Source organism: Callorhinus ursinus, unplaced genomic scaffold (genome assembly GCF_003265705.2).
Source record: "Callorhinus ursinus isolate GAN/ISIS: 27379988/994484 unplaced genomic scaffold, GSC_fseal_2.0 scaffold1, whole genome shotgun sequence".
Classification (NCBI taxonomy): Eukaryota; Metazoa; Chordata; class Mammalia; order Carnivora; family Otariidae; genus Callorhinus; species Callorhinus ursinus.
The window spans coordinates 73880574-73907325 of record NW_027397063.1 but is presented as its reverse complement, the minus strand read 5'-3'; the positions used below and the strand labels follow the sequence as shown (position 1 = coordinate 73907325).

The following is a 26752-nucleotide window of genomic DNA, read 5'->3' as shown; positions in this document are numbered from 1 at the left end:
CTGTAGGGTAGAGGATGGGTTGGTCTGGAATCATTTTGGCGGCTGCACTGGTCTGGGTGAGAAGTGATGATAACAGGAAGAGGTGAAGAGAGATTTAGAAGAAGCAAGTCACAGGATTAAGTAACTGGATATGGAATGGAGGAAAAGGAGGCTTTCAGATTTCTGGCAGAGATGCATGAAGTGCAGTCAGACACAAAGATAGAGAAAATGGCAACAGCAGGTTTTAGGGGAGAAGACGGTAGAAGGGGTTAGAAATGGCATTTGAGTGTCCCTGTGTGCAAGGTAATCTAGCGACCTCGTTCTATCTGTATATCTATGTATATTCCCATTTAACTTGCACAAAGACTTTGAGTTAATTGGGGTTATGCCGGCTTTCCCGATTTCTGGGTTAGATGCATGCCACAGAGCAGTGGAAGAACCGGCACTGGTGTTCACATTGCCAGACTACAAAGACAGTGCTCTTTGGCTATAACCCTGTGGCTTCCTGGCTTGCACATCCTAAATTGGAGATGCCTGCTGAGTTTCCAGATGAAAAAGACCAGGAAAAAAAAATGACTATGTAGATGTGGGTCTCACAAAGCCATTTTGGTTAGAGAGAGTTTGGGCTATGCTTTTGAAAATGTATCTCAGGGGGCACCTGGGTGGCTCAGTCATTAAGCGTCTGCCTTTGGCTCAGGTCGTGATCTCAGGGTCCTGGGATTGAGCCCGACATGGGGCTCCATGCTCAGCGGGAAGCCTGCTTCTCCCTCTCCCGCTCCCCCCTGCTTGTGTTCCCTCTCTCACTGTCTCTCTCTCTGTCAAATAAATAAATAAAATCTTTAAAAAAAAAAAAAAGAAAAAAATGTATCTCAACTCCTTGATTTACAAACCTTGATTTTTTAAAACAAAATCTTACTCCTATTCCTGTCTTGTCTAGGGCAAGCTTTAATGAATTTTAACTGTTATGAACTTTCTTTTCATCATTCATCTATTTTGCCTTGAACTATATACAGGCATAACCTTGGAGACACTGTAGGTTTGGTTCTAGACCCATCGCAATAAGGCAGATATCATGATAAAGTGAGTCAAATGAGTTTTTTGATCTCCCGGTGCATATACAAGTTATGTTCACACTATACTGTAATCTATGAAGTGTGCAGTGGCATTATGTCTTAAAAAATGTACATACCTTAATGAAAAAATACTTTATTGCTAAAAAATGCTAGCCATCATCCAAGCTTTTACCGCCAAGTCACAATCACCTGATCACAGATCACCATTACAAAAATAATAATGAAAACGTTTGAAATATTATGAGAATTACCAAAATGGGACACAGAGACATGAGGAGAGCAAATGCTGTTGGAAAAATGGCAACCCCTTGCTTGACGCAAACCTTCAACTTATGAAAAAGGCAGTGTTTGCAAAGTGCCATAAAACAAGGCATCCCTGCAGCTACTTTCATCCTGGCTGCACTGCAGATCAACATATACCTGGACACACCCATGTGAGGTTGTGGACTTAAAGTGTGTAGGCTGATAGCCATTTGGGAGGCTTTTTATCTTTTAAGGTTGAGACGAGGAAAGGGCCCTCTATTCCGAAGGGGAGGACAGTAGAGAGTGAGTGGTTCTTTCCCTTTCCCTATTCTCCTCCCACCCCCACCAAAAAATAAATATCTGTACGCCTCTGCTAAACACTAGCTGCCTCATCACCTCTGTCCACATCGGGCAAGTTACATTTCATTTTTAGGGAATGAAAAGTAGTTTCTTTCTTTTTGGTCACTCTCACCCATTCACTTGTCATCTCTTCCCTTCCTGACTCTAACAGGTGGCACTTTACTCTCAGAGAAGGAAGCACATGGAATAGCTACACAAGGGCAGTCACCTAATGCAACAAAGGATGCCGGTGTGGAAACACTCTGACATGCCCATGTCCTCCTCCTACTGTGCATTCCACTCTTCTGCAATCTCAGAAAAAATGGCACGGAAAGAAAATATTTTGTGAAACAAGGAGCTCCTACTTTTTTTAATGATGAACATATATTAAGATGGACATCTGTTCTACACAATACCAAGTTCTATGGTCTCGAAGGAGCAAGCGCCCATTTAAAACCAACCTTAAGTAAAAACAGAGCTGCATGGATGTCAGAATGTTTGTGAGTGGCAGAAGAGTCAAAAAATGGCAGTTCGTGCAGTTATTTGCCACTTGTTTTATACTAAGCCTCATGTTTTTTTGGGGACCCATCGATAATCACATTGTGAGCCATATGAAGTCCTACTCTTACAGATACCTCATAAATAGCTATGACTTTGTGAACGATAGCCTGTCTCTTAAGCATAGTGCGGATGGGGCTCCTCGCTACCAGTACTTGATTAACCATGAGGAGAAGTGTCAGGCACAAGACGTCCTCCTGTTACTGTTTGTAAAAACTGCTCCCGAAAACTACGATCGACGTTCTGCAATTAGAAAAACGTGGGGCAATGAGAAGTATGTTCAGTCGCAACTTAATGCCAACATCAAAACTCTGTTTGCTTTAGGAACACCTTCTAACCCACTGACGAGAGAAGAACTGCAAAGAAAACTGGTCTGGGAAGATCAAATGTACAGTGATCTAATCCAGCAAGACTTTGCTGATTCTTTCTATAATCTTACTCTTAAATTACTTCTGCAGTTCAGTTGGGCAAACAGCTTTTGTCCTCATGCCAAATTCCTTATGACTGCTGATGATGACATATTTATTCATATGCCAAATCTTATTGAGTACCTTCAAAGTTTAGAAAAAATTGGTGTTCAGGACTTCTGGATTGGTCGGGTTCATCGTGGTGCCCCTCCTGTGAGAGACAAACGCAGCAAATACTATGTCCCCTATGAAATGTACCAGTGGCCGGCTTACCCTGACTATACTGCTGGGGCTGCCTACGTGATCTCCAGTGACGTAGCCGCCAAAGTCCATGAGGCGTCACAGACACTTAACTCTAGTCTTTACATAGATGATGTGTTCATGGGCCTCTGTGCCAATAAAATGGGGATAGTGCCACAACACCATGTGTTTTTCTCCGGGGAAGGTAAAACTCCTTATCATCCCTGCATCTACGATAAAATGATGACATCTCATGGTCACGTACAAGACCTTCAGGACCTCTGGAGGGACGCCACAGACCCTAAAGTCAAAACAATTTCAAAAGGGTTTTTTGGTCAAATATACTGCAGGATAATTAAGATAGTTCTCCTTTGCAAGTTGACCTATATTGACACGTATCCTTGTAGGGCTGCCTTTGTCTAACAGTACTTGAATGTTGTATGTTTTCACTGTCACTGAGCCAAACATGGATGAGAAAACTCTATAGATATTTGTCGATACCTTAAGTAAAATGAGTATGAAAAAACAAAGAAATATTTTGAAAACCCAGTCTATCAGAATGTTTCTTTGATTCTAGAAGCTATTCATTGTAACTCATCTACTTCACTGCCTAAATTCATTTCAAGGAATTTATATTTAGAAAAGGTTTACGAAGACAAAACTAAAGGGAAATTCAAGTTCTCACTCGATGCCACGTGTATATCTGAGGCATAGAGAAGTTAATTAGGTGCCTTGGTGTTAGAGTAACTGCTTTTGGAAAATACCAAGTGAATGTATAGTACAACATTTCAAAGAAATGAATATATTGTCGGACCAGGTTTACAAATTAGTTTTTATTAGAGAGCACTTGACTGGGGGAGGTGGGGGCAGGGGAGGATTGGCATAGGAGAAAGTACTTGAACCTGATAAAAGAAGGTTCCTGTTCTTCAGAGGAGACTTAGAAAAATGTAACACGATTTCTTTATAAACAGCCAAATCACTTATTGTCACATCCATGTAGCTAATTTACCTAAATAGTGTTAGAGTCATTTAAAACATATTTATATCTTTTTACAAAGTGTAATGTGAAATTTGAGCCGTGATTTGCTCTGCCCTAACTGGTACTTCATGTGAATTTTTTGATTATTAGATATGACACAAATCATGGGCAGTTTGTTACTCACAGGGTCTTTCCCTAGGGAGAAATCATTGTTAGTTCAAATCAGCCAATTTTAATGAATTTTTCAGCTGATTTTTAAATATTCAATATTGGTCTGTTTTTAAGGTAGTTATTTGAATGTAGTTTGCACAGAGGAATAGAATAATGGAGAGGACTTCAAAAAGAAAGAACATTAAAAGCCTCTTTTCTCCTTTTCTGTAATTTATAAAATAAAATTCTTAGTGTGTAAATTATTGTAACAATGACTAAAATTAGCCTACCCCTCCCCAACAAGGTCTCATAAACCATAGTACTTTGTCAGATTTTAAAATTGAGAGCATTTGACATCAAATCAAAGCTAGCCTATCTTTAAAAAAATCAGTTCTTTCATCAAAATGACTATCGGAGGTGTCATCAACTTTGAAATACTTCACATTTGAAAGCAGAATGAAGTGATAGAAATGTCACCAGAATGAGGTTTAAAATATTTGTGACGCTTCCTATTCAAAGAGATGTGGCTGAGCTCTAAAAGAGTAAGTTGCATTTATCTTATAGGGAAGGATAGAAATGTGGTCATGATGCAACAACCTCCCCTCACTACAGAAAGAACTAGGTGATGTCTATTGTCGCAGGGATTACATGATGTCCAAAATGGTGACTTCAGCAAAAGCAGTTGAACTGATTATAAAACCTCTCTCTCTGCAGAGGTGCCTGTTAGGGAAAACTAAGATGTCTCATGTCATTAGATGAGGTCTGAAACATGCAGAAGGAAACAAAACTAAAAGAATTCTTGGTAAGCACAACTGGAGGATGATATATTGTAATTTTTTGCAGATAGCTTTTTAATGTTTACAGAAATTTTTTGTTAATTTCTTTTCTATTTTGAAAACTGAGGCTTGTTTACATTGATTGCTCAGATAATTTAGAATTTTTAACTAATGTCAAAACTACAGTGTCAACCATTCTGGGTTTGTAGTTACTTTCAGAGTAGGTGCAGCATTTATAGGTCATGACAGTTTAAATTTTCTGACCAATTTTAAAACCTGTAGATAACAAAACTACATTTTGACAAAGCTGGTTTATAATTAATTTTTACTAGTTGATTCTTTAATAACCATTTGCCCTTTGGCCATACATACCCTGCCTATCTATACTTGTAACTGTTAAAATTTTCCATTGGTTGAAAACGTAAGTGTCTCTCTGGCCATTGAAATGATCTTGTTTACAGCAATACTTTTGTGAAACACTTATTTGCAAAAGAGCTCTCCTCAACTGTGTTCATCTTTTTATTTTTGCTTCAAATAGAATGGAACAGATTTAAATTTAAAGGAAATATGAAGGCACTTCCTTTTTTAATAAGAAGGAAATTGCTAGATGCTTCCTTCATTAGATTTAAAGTACTGAGAAGAATATTTGTAAATAAAAGGATTCCAGCCTTTTAAAAAAAGAAGGAAAAAACTTTTTGGTGCTCTAATGCAGGGCTGTCTCAAAAATCGTCAACAAAGGGAAAATAAACTATCAGCCTGTATGGTCACTTGAGTAGACGATTGTTGTACACAGTGTTATTGCTAAAAACTTTACCTCTTGGTTGGTTTGCATCTTTTTTTCCACATTATTAATTTTATACCAGTATGTTAAATATTTATATTATTTGAATTTTGCTCTTATATGGCAAAATAATTAGTGAGTTTTTAAAAATAAATCTGTGATTTCCAATAAACAACTTGAAAATTGTCAGCAGATGTGTATTTTCACAAGCTTTTTAAACTCCTGTGTATGAACACCATTTGTTTATATAATCAACTTGTTCTGTTTAATGTCAGGGAGGTCTGAAGTACACAATCTTAATCCTTAATCAGACTTGCTGCTGTACCCAGGAGAGAGGATTATTGTGTCCTCTGCCCTGGAGCCACCTAAAATGCTTCTTTTGGTTGTTAAAGGACGTATGCTGGAATGTCTAAGTTGGGGGAATTCTCTTTTCTAATTGATTGTTCAGGAAAGAGATGAACACCTGTAGCCATGGGGCCACCAGACACCATTGGAAAGGGTCATATTTTCCTTTTATTTGATATCATTAGGTGTCGGAAAGTAGATTCACATTTAGCTCTAGTCTTTGAAAGTCAGGAATGTTCTTGGGACTGGTTCTGAGTGCTGCTTCAGTATATTTGTACATAGTATGTTCTCTGCTTTTCACCCGATTCCTGCTCAGTTCTTAGCCCAAGACATGGTGTGATTTGATCTATTTATGTTTTTAAAACTTGGAAGCATGTGATTTTTTTGGTTGTAGATACTCTTTTGCTCCAGACCTCAAAGGCTCCTTACTGTCTTGAGCATCGAATCTAATCTCTTCGACCTGGTTCCCAAGGCCTTATAGAATCTTCCCTTCCTTCTTGAGTTCCCAAAGCATTATTTTTCCCACCACCACTATCATCAGTCACACATCCCATTCATGACCACACCTTGTGTAAGTTAACCAATGGAACATCATTTCTCCTGGACCTATTGAAGCCTTGAAAATCCAACTTAACTGTGCTCTTCCATTAAGCATCTCTTTCCTGCCCTCCTCCCAAAATACATACTTAATCACATATATTATTGTGCTACCAACTAATTGTTTCATGAGTTTTTTTCCTAGCTAAAATAGAAGTTCTAAAGGTAAGGACTGTGCACAATGCTATCACATAGTGTTTAAAATCATTTTACCCCCTCTGGGGCACGTGGATGGCTCAGTTGGTTAAGTATCTGATTCTTGATTTCGGCTCAGGTCATGATCTCCTCAGGGTCATGAGTTCCGAGCCCCAAGTCAGGCTCTGTCCTGCAGGTGGAGCCTCCTTAGGATTCTCCCTCTCTCACTGTCCCTCGCCCCCCTTCCCTGCTCATACTCTCTCTCTTTAAAAAAAAGATATGCTGTCACTTAAGGACAACAACAGAACACATTGCCAAGTGGTGCTTTTCTGAGACAACCCAACTAAAGATACTTTCAGATATGCTGACATGGGCCATTTACTCTGAGAGATAATATTTCGGTCAGTAAGAGCCCACATGTTTCTTTGAGTACACCTTAAAGTGAAAGAGTATAAAGTCGTCTAGTAAACTAATATGGGTTTTAATCAAGCAGTAAGTTCCTCAGACATTGGTTCATTTATTCTACAGGCATATTTTGGAGGCCTGCTAAGAGCTAAGTATTATCATAGTCCCTGGGCACAAGAGTGGCTTGTAAGTCAGTAAGTTAAATGGTGTGGATACAAATAATGTGATGATTGCTGGAATAGAGCTAATGATGGAGATTCTGAGTATAAAGAAGTTTTTTTTTTTTTTTTTATTGAATTTCCCCTCTGCTCTTGGTGTTTACCTCCCTAATTTAGGCTTTCTGAACGGCAGAGTAGTTACATTCATGCAAATACCTTCCCGTGGTCTGAAAATAGCATTAAATTTGTATAAATTGTGTCTTTGGGGAACCTCTTCCCTTTAAATGCTTTCAAACCAATAATTCAATCTATCAACATTACTTTACATTTACTATTTTGTTTTTTCTTGATAATTCATTTTTTAAAATACTGAGTATCCTTGGAACTTGGTTTATAAGTCATGTGCAGTTCTTGCTTGTTGCTTTTATGAGATCCGTGAGTTTGTTCTCAGGTACATAAATGAAGGTTAGTATACACAGTAAATATGTGATTTTATCTGGGGAAAAATGAGTGATGAGGTTTAAAACAGAGGATACCCTCCCCTCTCCCCACCACCCCAAGGGGTTAAAATGACTCCGGCCAGGGATCTGCAATCTTACCTGGTGGGGGAAAGATTTTCAGGACTGTCGGGCTGCTCTGGCTCAGGGTTCTCCCCATCGTGACTGCCTTCCAGTATTTCTTCATTCTGAAGTGAAAGAAATTTTGGTAAGACAGCCTATATTATTTGGGGGCTGTAAATTTTTCTTTCCCCCAATTTATTTGTTTTGTTTGTTTTTGTTTTCAGTGCTCTCATTGAGCACCATGCCCAGCCCCTCATCTTTCTCTTTCTTTCGTGGGTTTTTCCAAACCCCTCTGCAAATCCGTTACAGTCTGCCCTTCGGGCTTTCTTTAGAAACATCAAAAACTCTTTCTCAAAAGCAGGTATCATTTTTCCTTAATAATGAACGGCTATTAATATTGTACTCCCCTTCCTCCCTGGTTGACTCACAGTAAAGATTTGGAGTTTGAGCTAAGGGGAAACAGTGAAGAGATCATTTGACTCAGTATCTCCTTTTTTCCCCTCTGGGGGTAAGAAATGAAGATCTGGAGAAGTTGCGACCTACCAAGGCCAGAAAGTGAGCTAAAGACAGAGATGAGATAAACCCAGAGTCCACTTTCACAGGCTGGTGATCACAGGTCCATTCTAGCGCACCGCATCCTGGAGCAGCTGGTTCCTTAGGCTGTACGGATTGGTCACTGGTACAGGCTTGAAGCCAGCTGGTGGTCGGAAGCCCTGCTCACTACCTGCCAGCTCTGAGACCTTGGGCAAGTTCACTGAACCGCTCTGCTTCAATTTCCTCCCCTAGCACGTGGACCCCATGGCACTATCTACCACATAGGGCTGGGGCTCTTTTTCAGAATATTAGGCATTTAATTCCCAAAAAGGAGCAAAACTATTCATTTTACTTCCCAGAAAATACAGTTTCAGGGCGTCTGGGTGGCTCAGTCGGTTAAGTGTCTGCCTTCAGCTCAGGTCATGATCTGAGGGTCCTGGGATCGAGCCCTGCATCCGGCTCCCTGCTCAGCTGGGAGTCTGCTTCTCCCTCTCCATCTGCCCCTCCACCCACTTGTGCTTGCTCTCTCTCTCTTTCTTGGTCTCAAATAAATAAATAAAATCTTTTAAAAAAATAAAAGAAAATACAGTTTTAACAAGGAAGTGAATTTATATAACACTGATAGCAACCAGAGAATCTTAAAGGTATTGACTAATAATGATCAAGCAGATAATTAGCCAGCATTTGAATTCTTCCTGCCTGCCAGGTTCTGTTTAAATGAGTTTATACTGTCACAAAAGGGAGTATAGATTTTGAAAGGGCCCTCTTGCAAAAGTATTGTTTAAGGAAATGTAATGAGTAGACATAAAGATTCTCTGTAAATTAGAGCTAGTAGGTGAAGCATGAGCTTTCCCCAGACAACAGATGAGAAGTCAGAAGTCTTGTAAGACAGCTGAGAGTGATAGGCTCTCAGCTGGTTGTTGACAATGCAAGAAGAGAGGCCTCTCACTAGATTAACAGAAAGCACTCAAGGTAAGGTAGTTTTTCTTATTCACAATGCCAACCACAGAAACAGCAATTCAAAAATGTTCGAGTGAAAGAAAATCGTGGATCTTTGATCTTTCTCATTGATGTCATCCCAAATCTAGAATATCCAGAAAGCAGGCTAACAAATAAAGGCCTATTTGGGATACCAATTTTGCATTCAGCTCTAAAATACATGGGCAATCTTAAATTCCAAGTTCATATTTGTTTCTTTCAAAATAGGATATCATTTCACTAGGAATCTAAATTGTTAGTGCCCACTATTACATATAGCTGACCAGATACTAGTAGATATTTCTCATTTCAGTCAATATACAGAAGTAAATATCAGTCCCTGGATTCAAACCAATCTAGTTATTTTCACCACACTACCAAGGCTCTTTCTTCACATTTTCTCTATAATGTTGAACTAATTACTACGGCAGTTAATGTACATCACATCCCTTTCTAGTTCCTCCCGTGACTTTACTATGCCTGAAACACCTGCTGGACTTTGAGCTCTAGCCTTATTTGTCTTTGGATCCCTAACACATAATACGGGACCTTTGAAGGAGTAACCACTATTTCTTTCTTTCTTTCTTTTTTTTTTTAAGATTCTTTCTCTATTTATTTGACAGAGAGAGACACAGCGAGAGAGGGAACACAAGCAGGGGGAGTGGGAGGGGGAGAAGCAGGCTTCCCGCTGAGCAGGGAGCCCAATGCAGGGCTCGATCCCAGAACCCTGGGATCATGACCTGAGCCGAAGGCAGATGCTTAACGACTGAGCCACCCAGGAGCCCGGAGTAACCACTATTTCTAACCAAATTTCCTCTCACTGTAAAACTTGCTACTGCTTATAAAATGAATTGTGCTCTTTCCAACTATTCTGTTGGTCTATAGTAAGTGTGGTGTATTATAGAGTCTTTTATTTCACGACAATCTAAGGGCAGAAAAATAACAATGACTCAAGGTGTATAGGTATGGACTGTCGTCTTTTACACTGAATGATGATGCCCTAATTTATAGACTTTGTCACGCATGAGACATGGGCTTGCTGAAATGCCTGGGCATGGACTTGGTTGTGTCAACCCACATTCCTAGGACCACATGTCAGACAGTTGGTGTCAGGGTAGAGAAAGAATCCTCTGTCCATCAAGTTTGATGGAATACAACACTGCTGCCATTGAGAATGTGATGGGAAGGATCCACAGCAGATCTGGGTACTGCTTTACTAATCTGCAGGGAGGTAGTTAACTATACCGTATACCAATGTTTTGCTAATTAGAAAGATTAGTTGTGTGCTAGTGCAGTAGCTTTCAAAGTCTGACCATGCCCCACAAGAAAAACATCAAAACATACATACACACACATTGTGATTTATAATAAATATATATTGATCTTGTCCTATTTCTGGTACAGATCTCCTAAAACTTGTAATTTCCTAAGTGATAAGAGCCATGAAGTTTTCTTTTGTTATTCATAACAAACTCCTTTCAACCCCACCAGAGTTTATGTTATAAAGTAACTTTTGGAAAGCACCCAAGAATGGGGGCTGATTGCCAGGGGAACCAAGCACGTAATTAGAGGGCTGGAACTTTCAGTTCTCTTGACCACCACCACTTCCAGGGAGGGGAGGGGGGCTGGAGATTGAATTCAATTACTAATGGCCAATGGTTTAACCTGTCATGCCTATGTAATGAAGCCTCCAAAAACACCCAAAAAGGAGCATCTGGGTTGGTGAACACATGGAGATGGGGGGTGGGTGGCTTGCTCAGACAGCATGGAAGCTCCATGTCCCTATACCTTGCCTTTGCATCTCTTCCATCTGGCTGTTCCTGAATTACATCCTTTTAAGATAAACTGGTAATTTAGTAAGTAAATTGTTTCTCTGAGTTCTGTGAGCCACTCTAGCAAATTAATCAAACCCAAGGAGGGTATCATGGGAAACTAATGTATAGCAGGTTGGTCAAAAGCACCAGTGACAACCTGGACTTTTCAAATGTCATCTGAAGGGGGTCGGAGAGCAATCTTATAGGACTGAGCTCTTAACCTGTGGGACATGATGCTATCCCTAGGTGGACGGTGCCAGAATTTAGTTAATTGCTTGGTTGTGTTGTAAACACACACACACACACACGCACACACACGCACACACACCCCAGACATATGTATAGCTGATGTGATATACTCTATTTTTAAATTAGTCTATCCTTGTTGCATTCTGTTCTTTTTCTTTATTTTTCAATGTTTGTGAACCCACCAAATTGAGGTCACTGTCACCACTGTGACCTGCACTTTGAAAACCTCTTAGAGAGTGAAAAGAACACAGATGCTTCATGTGAGAGGTACAACTTGGTGAGAATCCCTGGCTTACTTCTTATTTAAAAGTGGCCTTGGGCAAGACTTCTTTGCACCTGATGTCTCTCTCTGTAAAAGAGGACTGGTTGTATCTATATTAGATGGTTGTTGTGGTGATTTGAGAAAAGGAATTAAAGTACTTAGTACAAAGACTTGATAAATAGTATCTGTGGTTGGCTCTTTAATATCTACTTTGTGGGGATTAATATAAGTAATGTATGTACAGCACCCAGGCACACTGACCTGCAGTAATTGCTGGGCAGTTTCTACCTGCTCATGTGTAATAGAGACCCCGTATTTCTCACTAGCTGGGAGATGTTGGCCAAGTCGCTCCCTGGGTGTCCATTTTCTTCTGCATAAAATGAGGGAGATGTGTGAATTGGTGATGAAACATCCCTCTGCTTGTAATATCAAGTACCAACATAGGTGTTATTGCTTCTGATTTTGAGATGAAAGCTAAAATGTAGCCAGATTACTTTGGGAAAAAAATTTAAATTAAACTTCCTCAAAGCTCTAGAAGGAAAACCACATATTTAAATAAATGCTTGCTTTTTTCAAATATTGGGTCTTCTATTCCTTTTATTTTAAATAATGAACCAAGAAAATTGACCAACCAACCAATTGCTGCTATATTTTTTTAGAGATTCCTTAGGAGCCTCACTGAATTATAAAATGATGCTTTTTAATTTTTTTAAAGATTTTATTTATCTATTTTAGAGCGAGAGAGAGAAAGAGCGTGAATGTGTTGGGGGAGGGGTAGAGGGGGCAGGAGAGGGACAAGGAGACTCTGCCCTGAGCACGGAGCCTGACATCGGGTTTGATCCCACGACCTTGAGATCATGACCTGAGCCGAAACCAAGAGTCAGATACTTAACCGACTGAGCCACCCAGGTGCCCCTAAAATGATGCTTTTTTTTAAAGCAGAGCCACAAGTTCCTGTGGAATCATATCCTGTTTCCTTCAGTCAACCCTGACTTAGAGTTGTCCCTAGGGTATCTTAAAGAGTGGATTTTCTCAGCCAGCTGGTGATTTAAAAGGGAATTGACCCATAAACCACCCTAGTGGAGGGCCGATCAGGTGGAAAAGCCCCTCCCCATTTATGTTCATTTTATTCTGAAGAAAAAGGGTGGCCATGAAGGCAGGCAGCTGCCTACTACTCTAGGCCTAGCATCTATCCCCATACCCCCACTTCTACCCCAGCCTCTCCCCAGTTTCAAAGTGACACCAACCCACATACAGGTTCTCTAGGAGCACCTTGAATGATGACTTCCTAGGTCTTTTCAACAAACATGTAATCTAATTGTTTTGTTTCCCCCATATTTTGAAGAAAGTTGTGTTTCAAAATTGAGAAAACAGGCTAAGTGCCTAGCTTGAAGGAATTCTGTTTAAAAAAAAATTCTTTTTTAAGATTTTATTTATTTATTTGATGGACAGAGACATAGCGAGAGAGGGAACACAAGCAGGGGGAGTGGGAGAGGGAGAAGTAGGCTTCCTGCAGAGCGGGGAGCCCGATGCGGGGCTTGATCCCAGGACCCTGGGATCATGACCTGAGCCAAAGGCAGATGCTTAACAACTGAGTCATGTTTAAAAATTTTATTTCAGGGGCACCAAGGTGGCTTAGTCAGTTGAGCAACTAACTCTTGGTTTCAGCTCAGGTCATGATCTCAGTGTCATGAGTTCAAGCCCCAAGTTGGGCTCCAGGCTCAGTGAGGAGTCGGCTTGAGATTCTCTCTCCCTCTCCCTCTGCCCCTGCCTCTGCTCCTGTGTGTGTGCGCGTGCACTCGCTCTCTCTCTCTCTCTCTCTCTCTCTCTCGGGAGAATATCTTTTTAAAAGTATCAACCAACTTTTTTTAAAAGTACCAATTTTTTAAAGTATCAATAGCTAGGGGCACCTGGGTGGCTCAGTGGGTCTAGTGTCCAACTCTTGGCTTGGGCTCAGGTCATGATCTCATGGTTCGTGGGATCGAGCCCTGGTTGGGCTCTGCATTCAGCAGGGAGTCTGCTTGAGATTTGCTCCTTCTGCCCCTCCCCCCCCGCTAAAATAAATAAATGAATAAACCTTAAAAAAAATAAAGTATCAATAACTGATTTTCAATTGACTATTAATTTTTTTTCTTCCCCAAAGGAGGGATAACCACATTTGAACTGAATCAAATTAGCTTTTCCCTGCAGTTAAATTATTTCACTTTATGATTTTAGGGATGCTTGGAAAGCAATTTCAGTTCCAATTCTTTTAAAGCGATGGTATCTGGTAATTCAAGGTGAAAGTATTATTTATTATATTATCACATTTCTTTAAAAGAGAAGCTACTAGACCTCATTGTGAGAAAAAGTAAGGCAGATAAAGGGCTGAACCACCTTCTTCATTTACATATAAAGAGTGATCATTGCAAGAAGTCTTCATGGTTAAGCATTTTACAAAATTGTAAATTAATTGTGAAAACCAGAGAAAATAAATGAAGAGGTAGGACAAGTCAGAATTATTGAAAAATTACACAGTGGTGGGGTGTAGGGAGGACAGTGGGGAAAAAACAGAAGACGAAAACTCTCCAAAGGCCATTCCACCTCCAGCCTCAGTCCAGTCCAGGGTGGTCTTAGAGACCCAGTCCCAGAGTGAAAAGCAAAAAGCATCAGCCTCGGAAAAGGATGCTCTGCCTTTTCCTCTCCATTGCTGGAACTGCTGGAGAAAGGGGGGAAACCCTTTTCTTTTTCTTCTTTTTTTTCTTTTTTTGAGATTCAGGAGTTTCTGATGTGGAGAAGAGGAAGAACTTCTGAAAAACAGGAACCACTTAGAGAATCTACCCTGGATTGCTAGCTGGCTAGTCTGTCCTGTTTGCTCCATCTCACCAGCTCTTCCCAGCACATCTTTTCTTACTCTTCATTGCCACTGCCTGAAGAAGTCAAGGCAGTCTTTTTTTTTTTTTCTTTAATGGCAAGTATTTCCAGAAGGGTTAAGGATCTGTCAGTCACTCATCATCCATGCATTGCTATGAACTAGCTCACATTCAGATAGTCTCCTACCTCTAGACCAGATCAGCTACATTGCGTGTGGGCTTCCAAGAGGGAGGGGAGAGGAGAGGAAGGTTTTCACACATGTTATAGACTAAAGCCATTTGGAGGAGAAGCGCAGGCTTGAGAAGACAGGCATGGGTAGTCCTGAGGCTTTGTGGGAATGGGAAATGAAGAGAGAAAGATAGGGGAATGGGTCCCAAATGCAAACTTTTCCTATTTCAAAAATTTTCCAGGGTCTCTTTTATCTAAGATCTTGAATTTCCCAGCCATTATTGTTAGTAACTAGTTCAATGATCTCACTGGTTAAATTGGTTTTTAAAAACTGGACTAATACTCTAAATAATGTTTATAATATTTTGTTTATGGGAAAAGTATCTTCTTAAAAAACTACAATATTGTTTTAACAATGATTTACAAGTCTGTAGCTCTGTTTAAAATATCAGAAATTGAGAAACATGTTGCAAGATGCCTTTCTCCCATTCCCAAACCAAGAAATGTGAAGGAAGTAAGTATGCCAAGGACATTGAAAAGAAGTTGCCTATATATCCGGAATTTTATCAAGCTGTTTGATTTCATGTGATTTTAACCTCAATGCATAAATGTCAATGTAACCTTATTTTTATATGTCTATAAATCTTAACTTGTAAATAAAATCACAAGTTTGAAAAGTACTTTTTTAGACCAATCTGTGGTCCCTAACCTATTTCACAAATAATTTCCATATAACCTCAAGGTCAATTGGCTGACTCTCATTAGTGTGTGTGTTTGCGAGAGGGACTACAGCTCATAGAGAAGGTGTGGGTTGCTATTACAGATCTATAAAACCCTATAAATGTTGGACTCAGCCTTCATAAGTCCTCACTTTCTACTGTTTCTCCTGAGTGCTCTATATTGGCCAACAAATTCATCCAGTGAGAGATCCACGATGGAAATCTTAAGGTATCTTCAATATCTTCTTTCCCTCTCTATTAAATCTCTCCCCTTTCTTCTCACCTTGATCTACTCCTCATTCATCACACTTTCTGAGACAGTCTAGTGTGTTCTAGGCACTGGGGAGGACATCTGGATTAATTGGTATAAGCTCTGCCCATCTCCCTCTTTCTGTCATTAGAATGTTCTTAACACTGGAGTCACACCTAGACTGTGACACCTGCTGGCAGCTGATCCACCTGCCTGCCTTCTAGTCTACTCTTCATTGCCGTACCAGAGTCATCTTTCTAATACATAGGTGCCCTTCCTGGCAACGACTTCTAACCAAAGCCTTTAGCAACCTGTTCCGGTCTACCTCTCTGGCTTTCTCGAACCATTCTCGGAATGGCCTATGCCCCTTCAGACTTTTGAGACTTTACATCCTTCCCCATCTTGACTGCCCTTCTCTGTCTTATCCACCTTTCAAAGTTGTATTTATTTTTCAAAGTTAAGTCCAAATGCCATCTCTTTTATAAAATATCCCCAATATCGTTGTTAGGAACTGTTCCCTCTTCTGCCTTCTAACATGTTATATTCCTTTTACTGGAGGTATGTCATTCTTCTCTACATTATAGTATCTGAAATATGTAGTTTCGCTCATGAAACTTGTTAAGTTTCCTGAGTTCAGGGCCCATGTTAGAATCGTTTCCATATGACCCATAGCAATTGCTTTAATATATATTAAATGGAGCTGAGTAAGACACCCAGGTTGGACCAATGAAATATTTTAGTCATCTCAGTTTTTTATTGGTCAAAGAGCAAAGTTAACAGTGGTCTTAACTGTTATTCTCTCCTTTTTCATATAGCTCCTTCAGTGAAAGTACATTCTGATAGATTAATATAATCACACCCTTACTTCACTAAGTTCTGGACTCTATATTAGCCTAAGAGTTCTATATCCACCTTAATGAGCTCTCCTTTATCCCAGGTCTTTATGAACTATGATTATAACTTCTGGGCCAGTGTGACCAAAAATGCAGTCCTTATACCACCTGCATTCTAGTTACCAAATCAAAAATTTTAAATTTAAAAGTTAAAAATTCAGATTCTTGGACCATATTCTGGCCCTCCTGAATCACAATCTGAGGGTAGAGATTGAGAATCTGCATTATTAATAAGCTTCTCAGGACTGCAATACATAGGAAACCTTGATAATCTTGGTTCTAGAAATTCTTCAGAAAGCTTAGATGGCGGCTGCCTCAAAGATTTGGTGGATTTTCTGAATGAACAGACTTCAAGCATCATAGAGGGTGAACACTGAAATGTGCTTATAGTTTATATAGTTCTCCTCTTGAGAATCAGAGGTAAATGAAAGCTTTGGGGATTCAAAGGCGTGAGAAAACAAGGAACTGAGTTTGGGCCTGATCAGCTATCATTTGGCAAAACAGTACACATTCAAGATTAGGAGAAGCTATTTAATTTAAGACCTGAATCTGACCATCCTTCAGCTACTTTTCATCTTTTACACAGAACATTCTATCTATAAACATGGGATTAAATGGGAAACTAAAATTACTAAGAACCTGCTATATATGAGGCATCATGCTAGGTACTCCCCATATATTCTCATTTTTTAAATGTTTTTATTTTGATTCGTTAACATTATCATTGTTATTGAAGTCATATAGTTCTCATTTAATCAACCACCTGTGAGGTTGCTTTATCCCCATTTTGCAGAAGAGGAAATTTAGAGTATGAGAGATTAAGTCAACTGATAGGCAGATTAAGTAACTAATAGGTTATAGGTAAATAGATTAAGTTAGATAGATAAGTAAACTGTTAGATTAAATAAACTACGAGTTTCAAATCCCCATTCCACCATTTACTAGTTGTGTGACCCTTAGGGAAACTTACTTAACTTCTCAGAGTCTCAACTGCATCATGGATAAAACAAGGGAAACATCAGCTTCCTCATCTTCTTCCCCAAGGTATTGATGAAATCGGGTACATAGAGCACACAGCACAATGTCTGGGTCTCATCAGTGTTAGCAACCTTTCCCTCACCTCCCCATTCTGTAACTTACTGTCTTGGCTTTTTTTTTTTTTCCTTTAATTTTTATGAAGAAGGCTGTTTGCTTGCAAGCCTAAAAAGTCCTCTGCTATGCTAAAGCCACATTAACAGGTGCCCAAGAATACTTTGTTGGTGCTCACAGCCAGTAGCTCGGCCTGTATCATGAGGGTTCACATTCATGAAAAAAGAATTTTCATCAGCCTCTGGCCTCTTTCCAGTTCTGAAGAGGCTGTGATGCGAGCAGCCTGAGAAAGCAGCTCCTGTGAGTCATGCTTTCAGCTTCCAGCTGGTGACGTAAAGGACCCAAACCAGCCACATCACCACTGCCAGCAACCACAGCGAATCTCCTTCACGGCTGGGCTTTCCCACACCACGTCAGTGAGTCTAGCGCATGGCCGCACGGCTGGCCAGACGGCCCGAGAGCTCAGCCAGCTTACGCTCCTTCCAACCAGTAAAGCAAGGATTACTCCACCTGAGAAGACAGGACGTCTTTTTTGGAAATGAATTCCCTGATGACGATAAATTCATAGCATGATTTTGTTGTAGTGAGTATCAGTGAATGTAGTGGCAATCATGAGTGGTTTTGGTTTATTTCCTTTTTTTTTTTTTTTTTTTGGTCTGTGAGCATTTACCCAAGGAAGGTAAGGTGGGGCATTTATCACAATGTTATGATTTGTGCTGTGATTTCATTTCATCTTTGCGGTCTAGGCCTCAGGTCAAGGATGTCAGGATTGTCACTAGAGTTACATGTTATGCATTCTGGTCATCTGTCCTGGACAATGGCCACAAAACACAAGCAGCAATGATTGTTCTTGATGTCAGTCAACCTCCCTGCCCCCCTTCTAATAAACCATGAATCACACAGACGTGAATCTAAACCTTTTTTTCTAACCTACCCTTTTTTTTTTTTTACTAGTTTTCTTACATATTTTGGAACGACGATTTCCCTAGTTATATTACCTACCTTGTCAAACGTTAATGGCATTTATTGGTCCGGAATTGATTTTTAAGTCTAGGATTTGGGGATTTAGTTCAAAAACCCTCTTCCTTCCTACTCATGGTCATTCACAACTACATGGATTCTGCTCACACTTCTCATAGCCTTGGTGTTTAGAAGTAGAGTCTGGCCAGCCTCGGTTTGCCAAAATGCTTCCTCCACTGCCTTGACTGTTAACATACATGTTGTTGCAGGAAAAGCCCTTCATTAAATACACAAACGAAGTCACAATAAGGAAAAACAAAAACTAAAGCCCAGGACAATTGTAACATGGGCTTATGCTGGCTTACCAGTACCTATGCTGTTGGTGACTGCCTAAATACGAGGGAGCCAGCATCCTAGCAGGATGGGCCTGGAGTCTGAATTAAATAAGCAGCAAGGCCAAAAAAAGAAGAAACCAAAATTCTAGTGGTCAGAGCTTCTTGGATTCTACTCAACATCTGCCAACCCTATAGGCCTCTGATTCTTCCCCTGCCCTAGTTTCTGCATTGTCTGTATTTACCAAAAATAAAATCGAAGTAAATAATAAGTGTAGCTTATGAGAAGCTTTCATCTTAAATATCCTAAGGTCTTCCCTGAGAAAATGTGCTTTGTGCTTACTGACTGTATTTCCTTTTTTTTCCCCAACAATAAAACAGCAGCACTCATTTTTATTATTCACACTTATTGAAATAATTCACTCGAATTTGGATTCTCTCATATGAGAACGTGCATGTACACACAACTCCTATGGCCTCTTTATAAAGTGTGCAGGCCATAAATATGTTGTCTAAAGATGGGGCAAAGAAAATCACAGAGCTGTGAGGTAAGTGCAAATCACTTTGATTTGTGGGTTAATAGCAACAGCACATAAGTTCAGGGGCTGGATCTGGGCTTTGGTGCACTTGACAAGGCTCTCACCTTTAGAGATGAGATTCTCTGAAGCCCAGGGTACAGAGATGGGTAGGGTGATGCTCAGTTTTGAAGGTGATCATGGTTAAGCCCTTTTTATGTCACCCAATAATTCCACAGACTTCATGGATGTCAAGTCTGGCGAAGTTTCATTACATTTGCCCATTTCAAAAAATTGCTCTTTACTCTTTTAAATGGCTGATCATAACTGTGTGAAACTGCAGACTGTTACTTAACTCTGGAAGACATGGTAAAGCAATTTCTCCCACCCCAGGGGATTCTGAAACAGGGATAGCAATGTCCTGGTCTGCCTAAACTACGAAAGGATAACCAAACAGAAGAATGCAGCTTTCTCTAAGAAGTCTGCTGGGAACTCCACTTGCCACATTGTTTCTGCCTGGAGGAAGAAAAGTCTGAGACCCGCTTTCTGCCTCACTCCAGCATGGTCGGTGGAATACTGGTGGGGTCCTCTATTCAGACCCATTAGGCACAGATGGTGGATCCAAACTGTTGCTCAAGTGCAAGTGACCCAGGGTCTACTGGCTTCTGCTTTCAGAACCATTCCATCAGCCAGATACTCACTTTTTAGTGAGGCAGGGGGAAATGGACCCCTTCTAGGATTGCTTTTGCGGCAACGTATTTTTTATTTGGGTATTTAAATATAATGTTACTTTACAATTATACGGTGCTTGGCACTTTTCAAATTTCCATTTGCTGCTCAAAATTAGTTTCAGATGATAGCTGTTGTTATGCCCATTTTTATAGATGAGAAATGGAGGCTTAGAGTGGTTTCTGTGGCTTCCATGCAGGTCTGTCTGATTCCAAAGCTTATGCTTTTTTTTTTTTTAACTTGTATTTTGAAGTAATTATGGATTCACATAAATTTGCAAAGAAACATACAGGGAGGTCTCATGTACCCTTCCCCCAACTTCCTCTAATATTAATACCTTACTAAAATAAAGCATAGTATTAAAAGCAAGAAAACTATGTTCACACAATCTACACAGTTTATTCAGAGTTCACTAGTGGTACATGCACGTGAGCATGTGCAGCTCTATGCAATTTAGCCATGGTTTTTGTACATAAACCACACACTGTTCTACCAATTTTAAATATGAAGTCAGAGTATAGGGATGCACAAAATGACTCTTCCCTCAATAACATAATATCTACCAACAATTACATCCATGACCAAACAGTTTTTTTAGTTGCAATTAAGAAGAAAAGGAACAAATCCTACAAAACTCAGCTCTTGAGAGCACTAGTCTGTGCAACATGTCTTTATGGCCACATCATGTGGAGCTGTGATAGGTATGGGATAGGGGAACTTCATTTATTGGTAATTATGGCAACAATATTCTCTCATATCAGAAATCTCTAACTGTAAAAGAGAAAGGTGATCTTACTTTGACTTCAAATTTAGTCTCGTCGTCTTCCTTTTCCAATGTCCCTGTATAAGTTTCCTCAGATGTCCTCTGAAGAGGAGCTAGAGAGACAAAGAAAATATGCCATTAATTTGGCAACTCAGCTTATAAATAACCCAGAGCGTGTAGCCTGGCTTGGACGAGCACCTGCCTGGGCTGGGCCAACTGAATAACAAAGCTTAACTGAGCTGCTGTGGTGATTTCCGAGTGGGAGATGAAACTGGAGGTGAAGGAGAGATGCAGAAAAGAAACAGCCCTTGACCCCAGGCATTTAACATTTGATCCAAAGAGACAAAAGTCACACACAACACCGCATGGAACATCAAACTACAACAAATCAGTAGACATAATGTGGTAAAAATGAGAGGATTTCCATCATTTCCATTTTTAAGGCTCAGCGAAAATGTCCCTTTCTTTAAGAAGTCTTCCTTGACAGTCACACTTCATAGATTCTTTTATGCACTGCTGCTTTAGCATTCATCTTTGTACTATATAACACCACAATTGATGTTGCTCTTGGATTAGAAGACCAGATTCAATTCTAGTTACTACATTTATTGAATATATTTTTTATTACACAGGTAGTTAATTTGTGCTTATCACAGACAATTTAAAAAATACTAAAATCTTACCACTTAAACACAACCATTTCCTTACAGTCTTCTTGAAAGTGTTCTCTCCCTCTGTCTCTCTATGCACACACACACACACACACACACACACACACACACACACACAACCCCCCCACACTCACATAATCATACTATGATTATATAAGAGGATATCTATGTCTACCCCAGCCAGAAATTGTTGCTACTCTAACAGTTGGATTCCAGAACTGATGGAACCACATTAGTGGATGAGACAACTATGTAAAGAATGAATTAGCTGAGTCAGGATGGAACTAGGCTGTCTTGCTCTTGCTCTCCTCTCTCTGTCTCTCTGTCATTCTGTCTCCCTCCCCTCCTTTCCAAAGAGCTCTTGCGACACCTGGGAGATATCCTTTCTTCAGGCCTCCAAGGTCATTTGGCAACAAGAATGGGACTTGAGGAGGAGAAGCCCTGGTTAGGCCTTGAGGCTTTCTAACCCAGCATTACCAGAGGGCTGCATTGGGGATGATGGCTGAAAGGCTAATAAGTAAATGGTACTTTGAGTTCTTGTCACAGTCAACACCCTTGTATATACAATTCCCTTGGAAACGTCACAGGATACCTGTGAACAACCTAAGAATTTGAGCATTTCTAGGTCCCATGGCCAAAATGCCATCCACCTAATGCCCCCAACATATCACTCTGATTCTTATCTGTGGTGAACAGTGGCCTCCAGAGATTCCTCCCAACCCTCAGGTTCTGTGAGTCAACTGGAATCCACTTGGGCTTTCTATGGACTTTTTCACAGGTATTGTTGAAATCTGTAGTGAAGTGCACTGTTTGCTGCCCCTATTATATGACCACTGCAGCTACTTCATAACAATGAACAATCCTTTGGGCTCCTCATTCTCTGCCAGATCCCTGTAAGCTGAGTGATTCTAGGCATAATAACTAGATGCTAGGAGTGCATACATTATAACTGGCAACACCCATGACTGAGAAGCACCACCCTTCCCACTGTAAGTACAGCAATGAAGTTCAAGGCTGGGGCAAGGAGCCACACTGCTGGCATTCAAGTCTTGCTCTTCCATGTACAAGACACATATCTATCAGAGTAATCTCTGTGCCTTAACTTCTTCATCTGTAAAGTGTGGATATATGAGAAAGCCTACAGTAGAGGGTTGTTATGAGGCTTAATGAGTATAATATATGCAAAGTGTTTAGATCATGGTAAACAGTACATTTTAGCTATTATTATAGCCACAAAAGAATTTTTTCACATTCCTTATAAACTTCAGAGAGGTTAAATGTTGTATACCCAAGGCACTCAGCTAACAAGAGTCAGAGCCAAGATTCCAGCTCCCTCACGTTCTTTACACTATGAAATATAATGGTTTATCTTGGAACAGACTCAGTTACTAAGGAATCAGATAAAATGTGTTTGAAAATCCTGTTAGTGACTTGCCTGAATCCATACTCAGCAGTTACTATCCAAAACAAAAGTGCAGAATTGTTCTGCACAATGAGCAAGATGTCTGGCCAAAGTCAATGATACCTGTTCAGACATGACAGGGATCTATTTATGCTGAAGGGTCATTGTCCATTATGAGATCTTGTGAAAAAAGAATAAAAAGAGAGAGAGAAACAAGCTATCATTCCTGCTTTATTTACTTGTAACAAACATATATCCCTTAAAACAAAGACATAGGAAAAATCACAGGAGTGAGCATAATTTAGTTTTGGGAAAGAGCCCTAAATGAGATTAAGGAGAACCAAGTCCTATTTCTAGCCATTCAAAAAGATGTCTCTATGTGTGTGAGTATCTGTTTGTGTGAGCAGGATGTGTGCATAAGTGTATTGAGTGTGCATGGTTGTGTGTGTTGAGTGTGTGTGTATGTGTGTGCGCACACAGAAAATTCAAGAAAAAAATGCACTAAACTCTTATCAAGGCTTGCTTCTAAAAAGTGCAATATGTGATGGGCTACAGGGAACTGTAAACCAAACGAAATGGAGAATTACCAAGACCCCATAATTTTCAGATAAATAAAAACCAAAAGAATCTCTTGTCAACAGATCTGCACAAGAAATGCATAGGAAGTTCTTCAGCCTGAAGAGAATGACACAAACTGATGATTCAGATCTACAATAAGGAATAAAAAGAACACTGGAAATGACTAAGAGAGTAGTTGTAAAAGACTATATATAAAATATAAAAGACTATACATAAGCATATATCTGAGAAAAACAACGCAAAGAGGTATGATAAGAATTAAATAGAACACTAAAAAAAATTGCTAACCCAAAAGAAGACAGAAAAGGAGGAACAGAAGGAAAAAATGAGAAAATAAACAACAAATAACAAAATTATAGCTCTAAATCCAACTATATCAATAATTACATTGTATATAAATGGACTAAATACTCCAATCAGAAGGCAGAGGTTAACAGAATGTATTAAAAAGTAAAGACCCAATTGGGGCGCTTGGGTGGCTCAGTCAGTTAAGCATCTGCTTTCCACTTGGGTCATGATCCCAGGATCCTGGGATTGAGCCCTGAGCCCTGCCTGGGGCTCCTTGCTCAGCAGGGAGCCTGCTTCTCCCTCTCCCTCTGCCCCCCACCCTCCATGCATTCTTTTGTGCATGCTCTCTCTCAAATAAATAACATCTTTTTTTAAAAAAAAGTCAAGACCCAAATATAAGCATATCTTACAAGAGATACACTTTAAAAACAAAGAAATAGAAGAATGGAAAAAAATCTATTATGCAAACACTAAACATAAGAGAGCTGGAATGCTATATTAATATCAGACAAAATAGACTTCAGGACAAGGAGTATTACTAAAGATAAGGAGGGAAGGAGAGATGTTTCCTAATTAGAAGAGGGCCAGAATATCTGGAAGACATAACAATTATGAACATGTATGTGCTTAATAACAGAGTTTCAAATAACAGAGTAACAAATAACATATATACATATCCAAGAGTTGTTTACCTCAGGAATGTACAATTGTTTTAACACTTGAAAATAAATCATTGTAACCCACCATATTAACAAATAAAGGAGAAAAACTATATAATCATTTCAATAGATGCACCAAAAAGAGCATCTGAAAAAGTCAACAATCATTCATGATGAAAACTCTCATCAAACTAGGAAGGGAAGGGAAATTCCTCAAGCTGATAAAAGGCCTCTGTGAAAAACTTACTGTTAACATCATACTTTAAAGTAAAAAAGGAACTCTTTGCCTTAACATTGGGAAAAGACAGGGATGTCTGCTCTCACCATGTCTATTCAACACTGTACTGGAGTTTTCGGCCATTTAAGGCAAGGGGAAAAAAGCATAAAGATTGAAACAGAAGGTCTCTATTCACAGCTGACCTGATTGTATCTTATACAGAAATATATTCCTATTGATAGTTAAATATGGTAAGTTCCATTTAATATAGTTTTTTAAAAAACATGAAATGCTAAGACCTCTACACTCTAACCTACTATACTGCCAAATACCATATGATTTCACTCGTATGTGAAATTTAGGAAACAAATCAAATGAGCAAAGGGGAAAAAACGAGAGAGAGGGAAACCAAGAAACAGACTCAAGCTGTAGAGACCAAACTGACGGTTACCAGAGGGGGTGGGCAGGGGATGGGTTAAACAGATGATGGGGATTAAGGAGAGCACTTGCTCTGATGAGCACCGGGCGATGTATGGAAGTACTGAATCACTATATTGCACACCTGAAACTGATATTACACTGTATGTTAACTAACTGGAACTTAAATAAAAATTTTAAAAAAGAACAAACCAAAACCAAAACCAAAAAACTTCTATACTGCCAAGAGAAATTAGAGAAGACCTAAATAAACAGACAGTTATAACATTTATGAATTGTAAGATTTGATACTGGTATGATAACAATTCTCCCCAAACTGATTTATAAATTTAGTGCAACCTAAAGCATAATCTCAGCAGAAATTAAAAAGTGATTCTGAAATTTATATGGAAATAGAAAGGACCTAAAATAGCCAAAATAATCTTGAAAAAGAACAAAGTTGGAAGACTTAACACTACCTGATCTCAAGACTTACTAATAAGCTTTCATAATCAAGACCATGCAGGACTGGTATAAGGACTTAGCTATTGTTTTTATCTTTACAAAGAACCAACTTTACCACTGGACTGATAATAGAATCTTGTGAGCATTTTAAAGGTCCTTAATGGAGTCTATTTCATGCTGATGTTATTTGCACATTTATATTATTCCTCCTCTAGACTGTGAGTGTCTCCTTGTACACAGGTATTCAGTTTTATCTAACTCTATAGTCTTCAATGCCTGTACTATTCCATATCTATGGTTTATTTTAAATAATATTTGTCAAAACAACCATTATGCATCTTAAACAGGCACAATCTCAACCCTCATAAGCACTGATGAAACATAAGAGCACAAAGAGTCCTCCCCCCAAATAACCTACCTAAGGTGCAGGGCTGGCTGGTTTTCGGTGACACCCATTTTGGGGAGGACTCAGGATGGGGGGCCACAGGTTGCACTGGGCGAGTCTGTCTGGCTGCCAGTTTCATCAGACTCATTTGCCTCTTGTGAAATATTTCCTGCACATCTCCCAGCTTCTGCAGGACTTCCTGGGCTCTGGTCTGCAGGAACGAAAGCAAATCATGACTAGGTTACTCTGCACTGAGCCTGAGGACATGAAGCTTTCCGTTTCTCCTTTCTTCCCCTCTTCCCCCAATTTCACTTCCTTCAGGTGACCCTTCCATCCATATGCAAGTCATGGCACAACTCGCCCTGCACCAGAATTGTGATTCTGCGAGTCTGCATCTCTCACTTGATGGACAACGATCATATCCTTTTCACTACTGTATCTCCATGCCTAGTACACTGCCTAGCACAGAGTGGTGCTCAGTAAATATATATTGAGTGGATAAATGTTCACGAAGCCACGTCCATCAGTAGTAGAGGAAGATGCCACAGACTATGAATAAAGGACATTAGGCCACTTTACAAAACAGGAAGGTTTCAAAATAAGAGGTGAACCCTGAATAAAGGCCCTGAAGCAGAAAAGAGTTTAAATGTTCTGGGGAAAAGAGTTGGCTATATACTGAGGCAGGATCAAGGGAATCCCAAATACCCTAGGAGAAACATTTAAATTTTATTCTGTGGGACCCCTTCTCTATTCATGAGTAGTAAAGAAGTAAGCTGAAAAAATACCAAGGGTAAGATGAAACTCCCAGACATTCCCATAACTGACTATATGGTCTA

The 26752-nt window shown here is 39.7% G+C and overlaps 2 protein-coding genes across 4 annotated transcripts in view; one reads left to right on the top strand and one right to left on the bottom strand.

Annotated features, from left to right (window-relative positions):
- MCF2L2 (MCF.2 cell line derived transforming sequence-like 2) overlaps positions 1-26752 on the bottom strand; it is a 259995-nt gene that overhangs the window by 105897 nt on the left and 127346 nt on the right. For all 3 annotated transcript variants that reach the window (XM_073896615.1, XM_073896620.1, XM_073896623.1), the window contains exons 14-16: positions 25950-26127; positions 20867-20946; positions 7765-7850 (exon numbers count right to left, since the gene is read on the bottom strand). In XM_073896615.1, the coding sequence (XP_073752716.1) occupies positions 7765-7850; positions 20867-20946; positions 25950-26127 (344 nt within the window). The remainder of the gene's footprint in view (positions 1-7764; positions 7851-20866; positions 20947-25949; positions 26128-26752) is intronic.
- Positions 2117-5714, top strand: B3GNT5 (UDP-GlcNAc:betaGal beta-1,3-N-acetylglucosaminyltransferase 5). Its single transcript, XM_025877969.2, has one exon. The coding sequence runs from the start codon at positions 2117-2119 to the stop codon at positions 3260-3262; it is 1146 nt and encodes a 381-aa protein (XP_025733754.1). The 3' UTR covers positions 3263-5714.

Excerpts from the sequence above, each read along its gene's own strand:
- B3GNT5 (XM_025877969.2), top strand. The coding sequence starts at position 2,117 with ATGGATGTCAGAATGTTTGTGAGTGGCAGAAGAGTCAAAAAATGGCAG.